The sequence below is a fragment of the Lycium ferocissimum genome, chromosome 11, assembly GCF_029784015.1.
Source record: "Lycium ferocissimum isolate CSIRO_LF1 chromosome 11, AGI_CSIRO_Lferr_CH_V1, whole genome shotgun sequence".
Taxonomy (NCBI): domain Eukaryota; kingdom Viridiplantae; phylum Streptophyta; class Magnoliopsida; order Solanales; family Solanaceae; genus Lycium; species Lycium ferocissimum.
In genome coordinates this window covers 26,872,313-26,890,945 of record NC_081352.1, presented here as the reverse complement: position 1 = coordinate 26,890,945, position 18,633 = coordinate 26,872,313, and the positions used below count along the sequence as shown (strand labels likewise).

At 35.9% G+C, this 18,633-nt stretch overlaps 1 protein-coding gene across 2 annotated transcripts; it reads left to right on the top strand.

Annotated features, from left to right (window-relative positions):
- The first annotated feature begins 902 nt into the window (after window positions 1–902).
- On the top strand, window positions 903–7,726 carry LOC132036338 (uncharacterized). Of its 2 annotated transcripts, XR_009409565.1 has the most exons (3): window positions 903–1,061; window positions 4,977–6,084; window positions 7,236–7,726. XR_009409565.1 is itself a non-coding variant. In XM_059426661.1 (2 exons), exon 2 carries the CDS (start codon window positions 4,978–4,980, stop codon window positions 5,977–5,979), a length of 1,002 nt encoding a protein of 333 aa, XP_059282644.1. In that variant the 5' UTR covers window positions 903–1,061; window position 4,977; the 3' UTR covers window positions 5,980–6,242. The 2 variants fall into 2 exon arrangements, 1 of the variants encoding a protein (XP_059282644.1); XM_059426661.1 differs by lacking the exon at window positions 7,236–7,726 and having other exon boundaries at window positions 4,977–6,242.
- Window positions 7,727–18,633: the final 10,907 nt, after the last annotated feature.

Sequence of the window (18,633 nt, the reverse complement as noted above, 5' to 3'; positions counted from 1 at the left end):
AAATAAAAAATAAAAAAATTTGAATATATGACCTAATTTTGCGAAGGCAAGATTTTATAAAAACTATGCCTATTCGACTTTGCCCAATAGACATAGTTTCTATAAACTTATGCTGATTAACTTAATTTTTATTGATTATGTCGGACAAGACATAACTTTTATGTAACTTTGCCTAATTTGCCTGATTAGGCATAATTTTTATGAAACCTTGCCTTGCGGAATTAGATCATAGATCTAAATTTCTTTTTATTTTTATTTTTATTTTTTTGATATCAGGGATATTTTCAACCATTTTCTTTTATCAATTTTGCACAGATTTCCCTTCAAAGCTATTGGTCTTTAATTTTTGTCTCTCAAATTGCTAATCCTTAATTTGTCCTTTGCTAAAAAAAAGCCGAAAATATCCCGAGGTTCTGGGTTCGAACTCCCGCTTAGTAAAAAACAGAGTAATTTCGCAAGGCAAGGCTTCGTAAAATGTCTGCCTTATAAGACAGCCTTGAGGCTATTTATTTTATTCTGCTAGAATCCTACAAAAGTTAGGCCTTCCCGAATAGGCTTAATTTTGTAACGAAATTCTGCCTTGCGAAATTCTTTTTTGACTAGCCAGAATTTGAACTCAGAACCTCAAGATATTTTAGGTGAAGGTCAAAAAATAAAGACCAACAATTTAAGGGACAAAAATTAAAGACCACCCTCGAATAAGGGAAATCATGCAAATTGCCCCTTTTTTATTACTTAAAATATTTTAGGCGAAGGTTAGAATTTAAAGACCAATAATTTGAGGGACAAAAATAAAAAAACCACCCCCGAATAAGGAAAATCATGCAAATTGCCCCTTTTTTTTATTACTTAAAGTGTGAGCAAAAATTAAAGACCACCCGAAAAGGGGAAATCTGCGAATTGGCTATAAATTGTTGTTATTAGAGTTGGGCCTAGGGCTTTTTCACATCATAAAATTTCACAATCTCTCTCTCTCTCTCTTCCGTTTTCTCTTCAAAAATTCCCCAAATTATCTTCTGTTAAACAATCCACTGCTCTTCCTCTCAATTACTTCGTTACCGGTAACCATTTATTTTATTTTATTTATTTTTTCAGAATTTTTGCACTTTCTCTTCGTATTTTTCCTCTCTGCAATTATCAATTGTTCTTTTTTTTTTTTACACGCGTAGCCCATATTTTGAGTTTGTTACGGTTTAGCCTAGTCTTGTGTATAAACACCTTTTATATACCATTATACACTTTTATACAAGGTTGATACATTGTGCGTATTGCTTTCCCCCTAGGTATAATGTTGTATAATATTGTATATTGGGCTACTTGGCGTAATATTTTATGTTGGGCTGTATGTTTTTGAAAATTTCTTCTTTTTTTTTTTGGGGACAATTACGCTCTATGTCTACTGGGAGAAATAATTTACGCCACGTAGCCCATATTTTGAGTTTGTTACCCAGTTTAGCCCATATTTGTGTGTAAACACCTTTTATACAGTATTATACACTTTTATACAAGGTTGATACATTATGTATATTGCTTTCCTCTAGGTATAATGTTGTATAATATTGTATATTCGGCTATTTAGCGTAATATTTTATGTTGGGCTGTATATTTTTGGAAAATTCCCGGTTGAGGGTTATTTAGTAATTGTACTTTCTGATTCTATGTTTTCCTTGATTTGTTTTTGGATTATTTGAGTTCTTAGCAGTGCGGACCTAGGATTCAATGGTCCTGGGTGCTCATGTTAAAATCAACAAAAAATTATATTGCTTTGAATGGAATTCGAACTTGGCTCCTCCATGGCTTAGCCTAAAGCCTACAACCTTTTAACCAAAGCACCAAGATCTTTTATTGTATCCTGGGTTCTATTTATTATTTTATACCAAAATTTCAATATCAGCTATATGTCTACATAGGATATCCGCCACGGTTAATGGGTGCTCGAGCATCAAAAAATAGTACATGGGTCCGCCCCTAGTTCTTAGGTATGCTAATCAACATGTAAAACTACTCTACCTATAAAAAAAAAAAAATCAACATGTTAAACTTTAGGATTATGGTACTTAATGATTTAGGGTTTAATTAATGCTAATCAACATGCATGTTATCTTTTGAATATTTGGTGTCCATTTTTTTTTAATTGCAATGTACTTGTATTTGTGAATGCTACTAATGCATATGAAGTACGACAACAACATACTCAGTATATTCTCACAAGTGGGGTCTGGGGAGGCTACGTGTACGTAGACCTTACCTCTAACTTGGGAGGTAGTTCCTGATGTAACCCTTGGCAACTAATGCATATGAAGTGTTTGATAAAATCTCCATTAGGGAAACCTTAGTTAAAAGTTTGGGAGATTTCTCATTACTATGGCACCCTGCTATACTAATCCTAATTTGTATAACACAGTTACTCCATATAACAACAACAAAAAACCCAGTGTGATTCCACAAGTGGGGTCCGGGGAGGGTTGGATGTACGCAGACCTTACCTCTACCTTTGTGAGGTAGTAAGAGTCTGTTTCCGCTAGACCCTCGGCTCAAAAAAGTACCCGCCACAATAATGTTAGAAAAGAGATAGCAAAATAACAAGAGGCAACAGATAGTAATACACATCAAGGAATAAGAACCTACGCAATACTGATATGCTACTACTAAAAGATAAAGAGAGGAGAGGAGGAGATCCGGCCCCTCCCTCCCCACACAGAATTCGTCAACACTTAGCTACCTTCAAACCTTCTACCCTAATCCTTGACCTCCATACCTTCCTATCTTGGGTCATGTCCTCAGTCAGCTGAAGTTGTGCCATGTCCTGTCTAATCAACACTCCCCCCTTCCCCTAGTTCTTCTTCGGCCTACCTCTACCTCTCCTAACTTCTGCGACCGCCAACCTCTCGCATCTCCTTACTGGTGCATCCTCGCACCTCCTTTTCACATGCCCGAACCACCTTAATCTCGCTTCCCCACTGATGCCTCTAGAATTTCTAGAACATGAGTGCACCACTAGAAAAAAAGAAGGAAAAAATGTATTAAGTCGGAATTGTTCCCTAGTTCTCTAGGTAAATAACTAAACATTCAACCAAGTGACTAATTTAGCCTTCTTATAGCATGGGTGCCAGCAAGTAATATTATACCAATTTTAGAAAATGCTATATACATAAAATATCTAGTTTTACGGAGGGACCATGGGTTCACTTGCCCCAAAATTTATTTAAATTAGCCACTGTTAATAGAGTATGATTGTTATAGAGAGGTTTGGTATAGGTTTTACTTAATTTCTTTTTGGAATCGTCGAGTTCTGACAGATGCCTAATCAACATGATGAACTTTAGGGTTATTGATACATAAGTTGTTTGGGGTTTAATTCTCTACATGCATGTTATCTTTTGAATATTTGGTGTCGAATTTTCGTAAGGTCCGAGCACCGCAATTTGTGAATGCTACTATGCATTTGAAGTGTTTGATATGATCTCCATTAGGAAAACCTTGACTACTGCTTTAGGAGATTTCTCTTTAGTCATTAGTGTGACACTCTGCATACTACTTAATTCTAATTTCAATAACACAGTTAGTTAAATTAACCAACATAATCTACAACAAACAGTTTCTGAGGTTGCTTTGAAGTATAGCATATTTGGTTGCAAATATTATAAAAGCTAAATCTTTCACCTAAAGGTTTTAAAGTTGTAGTCTTTTAGTCTTCATCAAAAAAAAAGTTGTAGTCTTTTAGTTTTAAAGATTTTTAATGGTTTTGTCATGCTTAATTCTTCTAGACGATATTAAGGTATTTTCAAGCTTATATCTTAACATTTGCACCTTTTGAATTGAATTAGTATGTTCTATGCAGAAGGCTATTGATCCTTCTAAAACACAAAAACAGCTGGTTAAGATGGTTTATCAGCTTTACATCTTGTTACTTCGTTTAAAGCTTTAGTCTTGTGATAATATTAAGGCGTTTGGACATAAATTGGGTGATATTTGAGAAAAGAGTAGTATTTCAAGTTGCTTTGTAAAGTTTCACTTTGGTAAATACAACAGTCGTGCATTTCACTTGGAAAAGAGTTGAAGTTTTGTCAGTGGAGAAAAAATTTATTTGAAAAACTCATCTTCAAAAAACTAACCAAAAGATCATCTCAATGCATAACCAGATAATGTTTTGAATGTTTTTTTGGAAAAAGGAAACAGAAAACTCATGTCTAAACGGTATGCGTCTGGCTAAACAAAGAGACTCAATCATATATTGTGTTATTTCTAGCATTTTTTCTGAAGTTACAATATTAGAACATAAATTATACAAAATTATCAACCAAATAAAACATTTAGATACTTGGAATAGTGAAGAAATTTGCCAAGGAGAGCAGAGATGGTGAACAAATATGACATCACTTTCAAAGTAGACTCTAATGCTCTCACGACAAAATCTGTGCCTGACACTTTTTTTCTTCTCATCAATAAGAACAAAGCTCCTATCTAAAGTTACTATTGATTTTGATTTATGTTTTCATAATCTTCTTTGTAAGCTTCGTCCACTAGGCTAAACTTACTTTTCTACTTTCTTCAGTTCTTTGTCATGCTATGATCATAACTATTCCTACTCAAGACTAATACATTGTATAAGCAAAAACGTTTTGACAAGGTTGAGCGTTAAAAGCTAAAAAGAGAGCTTAGTAGCCACAAAACGGAATTATTCATGTTAAGTTCAACAAGCTGCATTTAGCATGTCATTCAATAAACATTAAAGACATGCAAAGATTACAAAACATTAATGTTCCTATTGATATGAATATCTGCTTTGATAATGTGTTTGGAAAGTTTAGCTCACTCAACCAAATTTGTTGCCAAATATTTCACATTCTTAAAGGGTGTGTTTGGTATGAAGGAAATGTTTTCTTGGAAAACAAGTGGGTTTCTTACTTATTTTCTAATTTGGTAAGTAAGCAAAAAACATGTATGTCTAATGTCTTTTATTTCAATTGATGCAGGATGGATGGAATATGCATCTTTGTTGCTTACAATGGCAAATGGACTACAGATAACAAGTATTTGGATCATGAGACCAGACTAATTCTTGTAAGAGAAGAAATAACATTTGAAGGTCTTGTTGAAAAGATTTTTCAGGTTCTAAAACTGAAAAGGGGTGAGATTGAAGCAAATATTTGGTTTGATACGAAGCTTGAAACAAGCAAAGGGATGCGAGTAACAAATGACGATGAGGTTACTACGTGCATCTACTTGCTGAAAAATGATTCAAAATTCAGGACTTCCCGTTTCATTGTTGATATTGTGGGAAGGAATTCTTTGTCAGCAAACAATTCAAAAACAGAATTATGCAAGGAAGAAGTAAATGGTGAACCCCACGGGGAAGGACCATGGGAAATGCAGATAGGAGATAAAGCATCGATAGTGGTTGAACCAACAATGAAGGTTGAATATTTGACAACAAAAGAAAAAACTGAGGATACGGGACAGACATCAATTGGTAAGAAAGTAAGAAAAAGGCCGGCCAGTAAAAGAGGCAATCTGCAAAAGGTAGTTCTGAGAGAAGATGCTTCATTGGATGAAATAGATGTGGGATCTGTGTTTGCGGACAAAGAAAGTTTGAAGAAATGTATCTCTAGTAATGCAATTGAGTACCACTTCAGATTTAAGGTCCATAAATCTAGCAAAGAAAGATATTATCTGAAGTGTTATGATGACGAATGCAGTTGGAGTTTGCATTCTTCACAGGTCCATGATTCTCCATTATTCAAGATTACTAAGTTTGAAAATAACCATAGTTGCTCTATTGATGAAAATGACCAACGACAGGCGGCGACATCAAAGGTTATATCCGATTACATCATCGATTTTCTACATGATACTGATGAAGAAATCAAACCAAAATTTGTAGTAGAAGAAATGAGAAGAAGATATGGACTTAGCATTAGTTACCACAAAGCACGGCGTGCAATACAACTAGCTTTTGGTCCAGAAATGGATGTTTAGTCCCAAACCGAATAGGGTCTAATAGAAGTGTAGCACATTATATATTGTTTTCCAACCTGGACACTACCTACTCAGAGATTTAACCTCTGTAAAACGGGAAGTGTGGTGAGTTTCATTTTTCTAAGGTTCTTATGTTTTCATTTAACTATGGATGACAAAATGTGTTGCTGGCACATGCTTTATTTTCCCCTGCTTTAGTTGTAAATATTTTTCGGGCTAATAGTACTTTTGATCCCTTAATTATTGATAAATTCTAATTTTAATCCTTCACGTCTAACTACGCACATTTAACCTTCAATTACTTGGAATGTGTACATTTGATTCCTTTGCTTGAGAATATTCACAAATTTTCAGAATTATTAACCGTTTAACCATTTAATTACCCATGTGTTATGTTAAGCTTGTATTTTTATTCCATATTTTGGAATAATATACTTCTAAAAGTAGTCCAAACGTAACATATTTCTTGCACAAAAGGGTACCAAAGCACATATTGTAATTAATTGAAGGGTAAATGTATTGAGTCATATAACACAACGACGAAATCAGAAATTAGCAATAACTGAGTGACCAAAAGTTGTGTTGTTAGAACATTCGTAAATGTTCCTACACACGTGTTGGATTCTAAAAATATACCACTTTTGGAGGATTGACACACATCCGTCAACATTTTAAAAGAGTAACAACAACAAAACAACAATACCCAGCGTAATCCCACAAGTGGGGTCTGGGGAATGTAGATGTATAGACCTTACCTCTACCTCTATGTCCGAGCAACATAGACTAAAAGTGCTATTATCCCATATTGTTTTGGCGTTTGTTTCGATTTCCTTGTGATCACTATTATTGTCATTTATGCTATGATCGTTGTTGTCCTTAAATTTGAGTTCCATGCAGCTATTCATGGTATAAAAGCACAAGTTAATTGAAGTTCACTCCCACCCAAGATTTAGGAGACATAATAGGAGTTACTATGTGTTCTGCTCATCCTTTGGCAATTTATGCTGACCAGTAGCAGATATATATTTTTTACGGGAAAGTATAAATGTGTTTCCATGGTTTGATGCTTAACTGTAATACCGAGATTCACAAATGTTTTATCTAAATGAGTCATTTGACTGGAAAAGATCTAGGGACATATGGTAATCTTCAAGAATTGTGGATTCTTTGGCTTCTATCGCCTGCTTATTGATTCTGACAATTTAGAACAGAATACTAACATGTTACAACTTTCATCCTTCTTTTTAATTTTGCAGGAAAGATTGAATCTCGAGTTAAGACACATGAGAAACTTCTCATGCCAAAACTGAAAAACGTCTATTTTATTTTGTCGCGCCAGATACATGAAAGACCAAGTACTATAAGCAATGGTTAGCATATGTGCAAGTCTGTGATATGCAATGTGGCAGAAAATTGTCTGTCAGATGTAGAATTCATTTTAGGAATGGAAACACTTCAGCACATGTTTCTTTAGTTGAGCTGGTATAGAAAAAAAGATTGATAGGGACTGCTTATGTTAAGATATTGATCTTGCACATGTTTTTTTCATATCTTGTAGTCTGGTGCAAAGTCTCTTTGAGATTGATAACTTTGGACCTTTTAGATTGTCGTATTAATTTGCAATTTGCATTTCTAGTACCAAATCATTGTACTATATAAGATATTATTTCAGGTTGTCAGTTGTGCCAGAGTAATATTTCATTCTCACAATTGTCAATTGGAAGAGCAATGACTAACTTTTAAATCATATTGTCTGTCATGGTGCCAGAGTGTAATCAAAAACAAAGTTGAGATTGCTTGGTATCAGATACAAAGCAAAAATACAGTTTATTATTATGTTCGTGCGTATCACGGGCGCATCTCAGTAGGTGTTTTTTAATAAGGTGCAACAAAAGCTGTTTTATTCGGGTTTAGTTTGTATATAATGATTTCTTATATACGTCGATGGTATGTAATACAATATAAGTTTGCATTGTCAATTTGTCATTATCCTTTTAACTGATTTAACCGGTTGTAGCACTATAGTCTGAAAATGTTGATCGAAAGGAGTGTAATGATAGCTTTGGATGGTAGCAATTTGCGAATAAAAATTCATTTTTCCGTGCGGATCGCCGCATTGGTCTTTAATTTTTGCCGCTCAAATTTTGGTTTTTAATTTTGTCGGGCGCAAAGTCTCTTTGAGAATGATAACTTTGAGGTTTGATGTTCGAATTTGCAATTTGCCAAAAAAAAAAAAAAAAAAAAAAAGGTTGCAGTTTTAGGCAACCTTAGTCCTATTTGGACAAAAGTTAGACCTTAAGATAGAGTTTTGCAAAATTTCAACTAAGTTAAAAAAAAAAAAAAAAATTGGCTTAATGCAAATTCTACCTTGTGATTTTTTTTTTAATTTTATTTTAATAGGCTCATTGCTGGGTGTTCGAACTTCGAAATCGAGCTAAATTTTAGTGAAGAACGAAAATTAAAGACCACCAATTTGAGGGCCAAAAATTAAAGACCACCCCTAGGACAATCATGCAAATTGCCCATAAAAGTTTGGAAAAAGGACACAAATGACCATCCGGCCAAACTATCCTCAAAATTCCCTTTTGAACTTCTTCCATATTAGGAGGGCTCGTAAGCATCTTATTATCTTCCTCTGTGACTAGAGAGGGGATGGTCTCAAGGATCTCATCTTCAAGCACCGAACCTTGAGAAGAAAGTAATGTATGAAATAAATTGAGAGCTTCCTGCCATACAGAGACAAGTTCTGAATTTGGTTCAAGGTGCTTATTCTCTATCTTTCTTCGTAAAGCAGAAGTTTTTCAAGACAATTGGATGGCCCATAAAGCTTAAAAGACATTTTTTAGTCTTTTTAAAATAATTTCGTTTTTAGCCTTTTTTCAACTAATTCAGCATATGTATAGAAACTGTATCATTGTTGTATAAAAAATGTATTGTATGTACATACAAACTGTATCATTGTTGTATAGAAAATCTATCGTGTGTATATAAAATTGTATCATTGTTGTATCGAATATGTATCCTTACAGTATGTGTTTAGAAAATGTATCATTGTTGTATAATTTGTGTTTAATAAATGTAAAATCAATGTATACTTACTAATTATACATATTATACACATATTACACATGTTATGTGATATTTTTGAAAGTTCAATCAACGCATACCTACTAATTATACACATATTATATATATTTTGGGATATTTTCAGAAGGTTCAATATGAATTTTTTTCGCCGACCTTTAATAGCGACTTTTTAATCTTTTATATCGATTAAAGTCGCCACAGAAAAGTCTAATCTTTTTGTAGTGAACTTTTAGTTGCGATGTTTTGATCTTTTGTGGCCGTTTTTTTTTTTTTTTTTTTTTTTTTTTTTTTTTGCAATGAATGGATTGTTGGGCTAGCTTCTAGAAATAGTTTGGGCCAAATGGACAAATTGCGGTATTAAGCCCAAACATGGACCAAATAAATTTCTAATGTTAGATGGTGTCCTCTATCTAAAAATTTAGCAGTGAAAAGGGATGAATAAGTTTCTTTATCCTTTCTATTGGCCGACTGAAAATGACAAGAAGACTCTGAACGTTCTCTGCTCAAATGATGATTTAATTATTGATAAATTTATGGTAAAGTTATTTTTTTTAAATAAAAAGTCGCTGCCTAATCTATATATAATATAGCTGGCGTAAGATAAGGATGATGTTGACTCATAGTAGCCACCATTCCTATTTATCTTTTTTTTCTCAATTTTTTGCATTTCTTTGCATTTACTAACTAATTGGATTTAAAAAAAAAAAAAGGACATGCATTAAATATTCCTTTGCAAGGTTTACCCACGTACATGCAGTAAATCCTAATTCTCATTTCTTAATTGTTGCATCCCAATGGTAGTTTTATATACTTCTCTCATACTGAAACGTTACTTTGAAATTAGATTTTAAAGGCACTCTTAATAACTTGTAAATGGGTCCTTAAATAACCTGTAAATAGGGTCTTTATTTCCCCTCCACTATGCACGCATGCACATTAACCATTAGTGCTTTAACTAATGAGTAATTAAGGGTTTATTTGCCCTCTTCTATGTAATCTGTACATATTCCAAACACCATATACTATAAATACATGCTAAGGATATATTCAGACATCATTTTTGCATTTAGCATTTTCTATTTATGCCATAATCATTTACCCATTTATCTTTTTTGCTTTCTCAATTTTAACTTTCTTTTTATATTTTCTTCTTGGAATATTTTATTTCCTTGCTCTTAAATTCTTTATCTTCCTCAATTTTCTGCCTTATTGTTTGATTTTTCATGTTTTCTTGGTAATTGTATTGTAGATTTGTAAAGCCGTTTTTCCTCCATGCATACTTATCATCGAAAATTACAGAGGCAAGTTCATTCATCAGCTTATTGATACTCTATTGTTGGCCCTATACTGTATATCTTTTTTTCTTTTAATTGGGTATGCTATTCTTCATGTATTATGCCTTCGCATATGTTTTATTATGCACTAAATAGTATTTACTAACAAATCTATCGTGTATGATCTTACTTTCTAAGATTTTCATCCAGTAAATTAATTTTTTTGTATCCTATATTGATCCTACCTCCTAAAACAAGAACATAATTTGTTTTATGACAATTTTCATTGGTAGTGCATCATTTTTTGTGATGCCATCATTTCTCGCAGGATAAGGAGAAGACCAAATGGTGGATTGATGAAAATAAGACTAAAAGTTGACTATGGGGAGATTTTAGGAGAAGGACAAAGGCATTATAACCACTTGACATGAATATCTTTTTTTTGGTAATGCTTTTCTATTTGCTTTCTCTAAATAGTTTAAAATTAGTATTTTTTAAATTTGACTTCAAAAAAAGAATCATTTGATAATCTCTCTTTCACCCAATGTATCTAATTTTCTTATAATTGAGATATTTTAGATGGCCTAATTTCATTTATATTAACTATTTAATTATTTTCTTTTTCTACTTTTTCTTGGCTTGATATCCTCTTTGTTAAAATTATTTTAGCTAGGTAACTAATTCTTTTTCTATATTTATTTTCCATTATTTTAGTAGGAGATTATTAGAGATTTAATAAGCGTCGAAGACCGGGAACATTGAAAAAAGAATTGTCTCAAACAATTAGCTAATTATTTATTTCATCGCCATATTTTTGCATGCTAGCTAGAAGGTTTGGTTTAGTTTAACAAATTATGTCGGTAAAATTAAATTCTATTTCTCAATATACTACTAAAAATCGAATTGAGTTTTTTAATTTGTATGGTAATTAATAATAATATATAAGATGAAATCTACAAAATAGACCGGGAATATTGAAAAAGAATTGTCTCAAAAAATTAGCTAATTATTTATTTCATCACTTTTTTTTTTTTTTTTTGCATGCTAGCGAGAAGGATCTTGATGTCTCATATATTCTTTCAGTCAAAAGATTCTGTATAAATTATCTAAAGAATTATGAATTAGAAAATGGTAGAATAATGAAAGATGTTTGATTAATAAATATTGTTTCTTTTATAAAAATTCAACATTAGTATATGTTCAATTTTAATATTTAAAAGTCTAATCCGCACGAAGCGCGGGTGGATTCACTAGTACTCATATCATCCCAGAAGTTATCTGATCAGTTTTGTTGAAGTTCTGATTGTCAAAAATTGATGTGACGTTTTATATCAGTCTACATGGACTAAACTAATATCAAAACTAAATATTAAATCCAACAGGCAACAACCTGATTTAATTTACAAAAATCTAAGCCCCTCATTATTTTATAAAAAAAGTCTTCTCGTTCTCTCATAATTAGGGGTGGAGCTAGATTTTAGGAAGTGAATTGAACAGAACACAGTAATTATTGTTTGAGTTCTAAATTTATCTTAAGAAATTCATTTAGGAATTAATTTAAATTTCAGTAACTCAAAAGGGTTAAAAATTTCTTTGCTTGGCTTCTGCCGTCATAATTGACCGTCATAACGTGCTTCTTTTTTCCCTGCGAATTGTCCTTTATTTGGGGTGGCCTTTAATTTTTGTTCCTTAAATTGGTGATTTTTAAATTTTATCTCTTAAATTAATGATTTTTAATTTTTATCCTTTGTCTTTATAAATTCTGCTTAAAGCAGAAGGCAAAAGTTAAAAATTACCAATTTGAGGGACAAAAATTAAATATCACCCCTGCGAAGGTCAATCCTGCAAATTGCCCGTTTATGTGAACCATACCTTTACGTGACCAAATTATGAATTAAATTCAAATATTCCTCATATACTATGTTATATAATTGAATGTGTTGTGTGCATTCAAAGTCTACCATAATTAGAGTCCGCGACTTAAGTAGCACAAAAAATAAAAAGTTGTCTTAAAACTAGTGCAAAAAAAAATAAATTCCATTAGTAGTATTCACGCACGAAATTCGTGCGTAGAAAGGAAAACTGCTTTTTTTTTTTTTTTTTTTGCGTTACCTTTCCAAACACGTTTTTTTCCATACTTTGGGCAAAGATTAGTCATATTTCAAAATTCTAAAATATCAATATTTTATATAAAACTTAATATCTTTTTTTGCGTACAATAATGTCGGCTCATTACATCAAGTCCACCTAAACGTTTGGATCGTCGTTTTAGGGGTTCTAAAGTGCTCAAGCAAGTTTTGAAACTTGTAATATTTATAGGGTTTTGATTTAAGTGTTTTAATAATAATTCATCCAATACGAGAGGTTTATACTAATTAAAAAATAATTCATTCCATTTAATTACAATACTAATTCAAAGCAATACAATAATAAATTACAATTACAATAACAATACAATCTTCAAGTTCTAGAGGCTCTATTACTTCGAGACGTGCTTGTACTACCACGGCCTTGTTGCCCACACGAACGCTTGTCATGGCCATATTGCTTACATATAGAGCACTTGCGAGAGTAAGTTCTTTCACTAACATCCATTTGATTGGGTCTACGACTCCGTGAGTTAATGCCCAATTTTCTAATGTAATCCTTGTTAGCAACCATCGAAAACGGCTCGTTTGGCCAATAAGCTTCATTACCAAGTGGGTGGAATGGGCGGGAATATGCTCTAAGGTAACTTTGGACCTTGTATTCCCCCGCCACATAATTTGTTACCGTTTTTCTCATTCTCTCGAAGCACTTGACGCATGAGAACACGGCATATGGTACGTTTGCCCACTTACCACAGTGCATATTCTTGTTGCCTCGTAAGCGGTATGCACGTTTCCACCCTTACCCGTTATAATAACCCGTCCTAACCATTACACGTGTTGAATTGGGTCATACTCGGTCATTTTGGTCGACATTTTTGTCTATAATGCTCCATAGTTTTGAAGGGCTTTGGCATCCATGTCCGCCGTCGGCTAATATCGCTCGGCACCGCTTGTCCTAACAACAAATCGCTCCACCACTTGCTTGAAAGTCATTCTCACCATTGCGGTGACGGTAGTCCTCGAGCCATTTCGGCGACAATCCATTGAAAGACTACGAAATTTGTTGTTGTGGCGTACCCCATCTTTTTCTCCATCGGCGTGAAAGCGTCCATTTTTCAACATCGAGCTTCATCAACCAAACGTATGCGGGTTCACCACCTTTCGATCGGATCCATTTTGCGACCCATTTTTCGTTGTTGATGCTCATCGCCAGCGACCCCACATCAATTTGTTTAGAGTGCCATTGTGAAACGTTGATTGCAAATTCGCCTTTTAGTGCCTTAAACAATATCGATGGTAAACAAAGGAGGCCGCCACCTTTGGGTAAATTATCCATATTGTGCAATATGCCTTTATGACGATCGGACAACACGCGTATGCGATACGATCCTTAATAACATGAGTTTTCAAATGGGTCAAAAAGATCCCCCATTGTGTCGTTGCTCTCGTTAGCGGCAATTGCGAAAGCAAGAGGAAATATTGACCTATTGGCATCCATTCTATTGCAATTAGGAGCTTGATGTCGTAGGCACCATATACATGCGTACCATCTATGGATATCACCGGTCGGCGTGAGCAAAACCATCAATGCATGGTTTGAATGTCCAAAACGAAGTTGAAGATTTTACCCTCTATAAGTCGCCACTACAACTGTGATGCAGGATTAAAATGTTGTAGAGTCGCCCATATACCTTGGCGGCGATCGAAAGAAGTATGCCAATTTCCAAAGACCATCTCAAAAGCGCGTCTACGCTTTGAGAAATCCTTTTGTTGCTTATAGTTTTACTATATACGGCTTGAACGTTTCGAATACAATCTTTAATGGGAACCTGCACAAATTTAAACAAACAACTTTTAGTAATAATCTTTCAATTGATATAAGACATATAATGTACTAGGTAGGATAAGTTACCTTGGCGTTTCGGCAATGTCTTTAAGTAACACTTGAGCAATCATGTTTGTATCTAAATTATAATGATCGCTCGATTTTCTTCCATATCACAAGTGTGTCTTTCGCGAAATTTTGTGATAGCCACATACCATCGAGCTTAACAATTCCGAAGCAACCACTGCCTTGATACCGTCGTCTACAAATTAGCCTCCATATCTTTGAGGTTGGTGATCAACCTTAAACTCTCTCATGTCCTTAAAACAATAAATTTTGACAGCCCGTTGCAAGCTTTTTTGGATGCGAACAACATTCCCTTTGTAAGGTAGCATCGATCTTTGTTGAGATCCTTAGGTTCAATCCAGGTTTTAAGCGACTATCATAATCTTCTCTTGTGAAGACAAATGCATCATCACGACCCTGCAGGCTATCAAGATAAGGGATATTGTTGGTTTTGGCTTTGAGGAATATTGTTGGTCATACCAACTTGAACATCATCATCGTCTTCATACCTGCGGTTACCTCTGCATTATTAGGTATTTCATCGTCATCACTTGATGATGACTCATAATAATTAGGAAAATCTTCATTATTAAGTGCATTCATCCTCCTACATGAAAAGTAACATATTTTAAATACCAACATCATACATATATATAGATAATTTAATATCAAGGTGATGAACTTCTTGTTGTTCATAAGTATTTTGTCATGGTGTGGAGAATGATCAACTCCACCGAGGCGAGAGAGGATTGACCAACATCCATTTGGTACCAACTGTGAGTTTTGAGAATAGTTCTATAAAGATTTGAAAAGCTCGGTTATTTACCAATTCATACAACAAACACATGCTACTACATATAATAATAATATAACAAAACCATATTTACCAATTTTCATTGTGAGCTTGATTAAAATTGGCTTAGATTTTCCGGTGGCACTTGACCACTCAAAATGTCTCCATAAGAACTAAAGTCCCCATAAGTGTGTTACCATGAATAGGTGGACTTGAGGGACTTGTTCAGGAGGTAATCTTTTTTCAACATACATCTCAAGAACATTAATGAATACTAAATCACGATATTCTTCCGCGATCCCAAATAATCACTCAAAGATTCATCATCGTTGATATTGTGCATGCCATAACGCACTACACCGTTTGATATTGTTTGTGGATATGCGATTCATTGAGATTCCAAACTCGGTGGGTGTAGTTTTCATTCTTTCGTGCAAGTAACCGACTAGTGTTTCATAACTTAAAGTTGTTGGAAATTTAACATGGGCTTTTGGTTTGACACTATAACGAATGGAGTAATTGTCCTCGACGATATCCTCCGTCAAAATAGTGAAACCTTAACACGCGAAGCATTTTGAGACATTTTTTGAATGAAGTTTGATTTTTTTTTTATGACTTGTAAGACTTAGGCCTATGCAATTGATGAGTTTTCACTCGTCAAGCCTTCAAGTTAAATAAATTTACCGAAATTGTCATGGGTTGTCAACTCAATGCTTATAGTGCGCATTAAAATGGCGCGCAATACAAAACGCGCAAATAATGCGGCAACGTATTGTCAAATCAAGCCTTTATGTGTCATAGATTCACGAAATTGTCATGCGTGGTGTGTTGTCAAATCAATACTTATAGTGCGCATTAAATTGGTGCGCAATACAAAAGCGGTCAAAAAATACAGCAACGTATTGTCAAATCAATCCTTTATGTGTCATAGATTCCTGAAATTGTCATGCGTGGTGTGTTGTCAAATCAATACTTATAGTGCGCATTAAATTGGTGCGCAATATAAAACGTTGGCGGTAGTTGCACTTCCCGTATTTTGTGCGTGAAAGTGCAAAAATCTTATTATACACTTTCACGCACGGAATACGTGCGTGAAAGTGGAATGCTTCGACCTAAACCCTAAAATCGTGCGTGAAAGTGGGAAAATTTTTTTTTACACTTTTACGCACAAAATGCGTGAAAGTGGCAAAAGCTTTTTACCCTTTCACGCACAAATGTGCGTGAGTGGAATCTTGACCTAAACCCTAAAATACATGCGTGAAAGTGGGAAAAAATTTTTACACTTTCACGCACGGAAGTGAGCGTGAAAGGGTAAAACAGTTTATACTTTCACGCACAAATTCTCGTGCGTGAAAGTGTAAAATTTTTTTTCCGACTTTCTTTTATTTTAGGGTTTAAGCTGAAGACTTCACCTCACGCGCGCGCATTACGTGTGCGTGAAAGTTCTTAGAACTTACGCTCCAAAGTGAAAAAATATGCAAAAAATTTATGATAAATTTAAAGACTAAATATGCAAAAAATATATATTATTTACGATAAATTTTACAACACTAATGTATACGCTATCGAGGATGGGTCCCACGTAGTATGCCCGAGACTATCCCTAGGCCTAAAGCTCATACCATCCCCACGGCTCGTCATCGTCTCCATCGCCCTTTTTCCTCCTAATAACCGGCGCTCCAACTCGCGGATCATCTCTTTCGCCTCGACCCGTGATCCCTTAACTAGAACGTGCTTCTTGGGATCGATCCGTGCCGGGCACACTCGTAACCTCGGCCGAGTTAGGTGCTCGGTGTCTCGACCTCTACCTCGTCGGGAGTCGCCACCTCGGTGCGCCGAAGGATGAACTTTGAAAAGTATATAATAATTAGTACCATTCATTATTTATATTGAATACATTAACGTTATTTATTTAATAGAACACGTGTGTCGAACGGGCGCACAGAGTAGGCTCGAGATGGGTCGTAGGCTCGAGATGGGTGGGGGTGGTGAATATGGTAGTCTCCGGATGGGTCGCTTTTCCGTGGACCCACGGTGCGCAGAACAAATGAACCGAAATAATATATAAATAATTTAGATTTGATTTATTGTAAAAATGAACCTTAAATAAACAAATAATTAATAAATTACTTTACTTTGTTGTAAAAGTCAAACTTTGTGTGTCGACGGCCTCCCCGAGATGCTGGTGAGAGGGCTCACAACGCCCTGCGGCGGAGGGTGATGCGGTGGTGCCACTGCTCAGGCACGGGGAGCACGAACATGGTGTCGTCGGAAAGCTGCCAAGTAAACCCTGCCACGAATCACGGGCGGCCGCTCACCACGCGGATACGGGCGGTGGATGTGGTGAAGGCCGGGGCACGTAACTTTGAAAAAAGGTGGCGTGTATAGAGTGTGCAGCAGAAGTCGACGGTAAAGGGCCAAGTCGATGGGATATACGTAGTCGATGGAGAACCTGCATCCTACTGCCCGACCACACTTTCTGCCGACGACCACCGAGTTCTCGGCGACCACGGCCGCGCACGCGAGGTGGGGCACGGGAACACGCTGCGTGGAGACGCTCAAAAAGTCATGTGCACATCTCGCCACCGGTCTCGGCTGACTCGGTCATCCGTGCGCATACTCGCCGTCTCGGGGGACTCGCGTGCGAGCGAAGGCTCTCGCGCGCATCGTACGAACGGTCCGTACCTGCGCATATGTTTGCAAATATTAACAATTTAATAAATTTGTAAAGTAGTACATAAGACGATGGTTTAAGTTTAAGACTAATAAAACACCGCCTCGCACGCCCCGCGAAAAGCTACATATCCCAATCCATCCGGACGACGCTAGAGGGGTCGCGACAACGATGCGAGTGATCCGCATTTACCACTCCATGCACACAATGGACGGGGTGTCATGTCCGCCACCGCAGGCTCGCCATCCTCACATCCCAACTATGGACCTGTCGGGCCGTATACGGAGTCGCCATGCATCATCGACGCCCGCACGCTCGTCCCTCGTATGATGGTCATGCTCCCAAACCGCGGGCCGCGCGCGTATTCTCGTACACAGTCCAACCGCCGTAACACGCGATCGGGCGCGTGATACCAACGATATCCATATGTATCAATGGACACCGCGACATCCACGCGCCGACTCGAGCCTACAAAACGCGAGGGCCTCATCCAAAATATGATCGTACACGCGTCCATATAAAAAGCTCCGTAAAGAATTGAACTAGTTAACAATATAAGACTAAAATAGTAGGCATGTGTCTAGCGTAGTGGGTAAAATATGAACATACCGTCTCGCGCCCCGTCGCGTTGTCTAGCCGATCCCTAAACCGGGAGAAAGGGCCGCGTCTCTCCACTGCCGCGTACGCGTCGCCAACACCATTTCCGCGCGTACGGCATCGGGGACGAGAAGATCACGGGAGGAGTCGGTGCATGGGCCGAAAAGGTCTCAACCTAGTCCACACCCATATCCGATAAGTATAGTCGATTAAAAAAGGTCTCGCTCGTCGTTTTAAAAAAAAAAAAA

What these genes read in the sequence shown, in the direction of transcription:
- LOC132036338 (XM_059426661.1), top strand. Translation starts at nt 4,978, where the DNA reads ATGGATGGAATATGCATCTTTGTTGCTTACAATGGCAAATGGACTACA.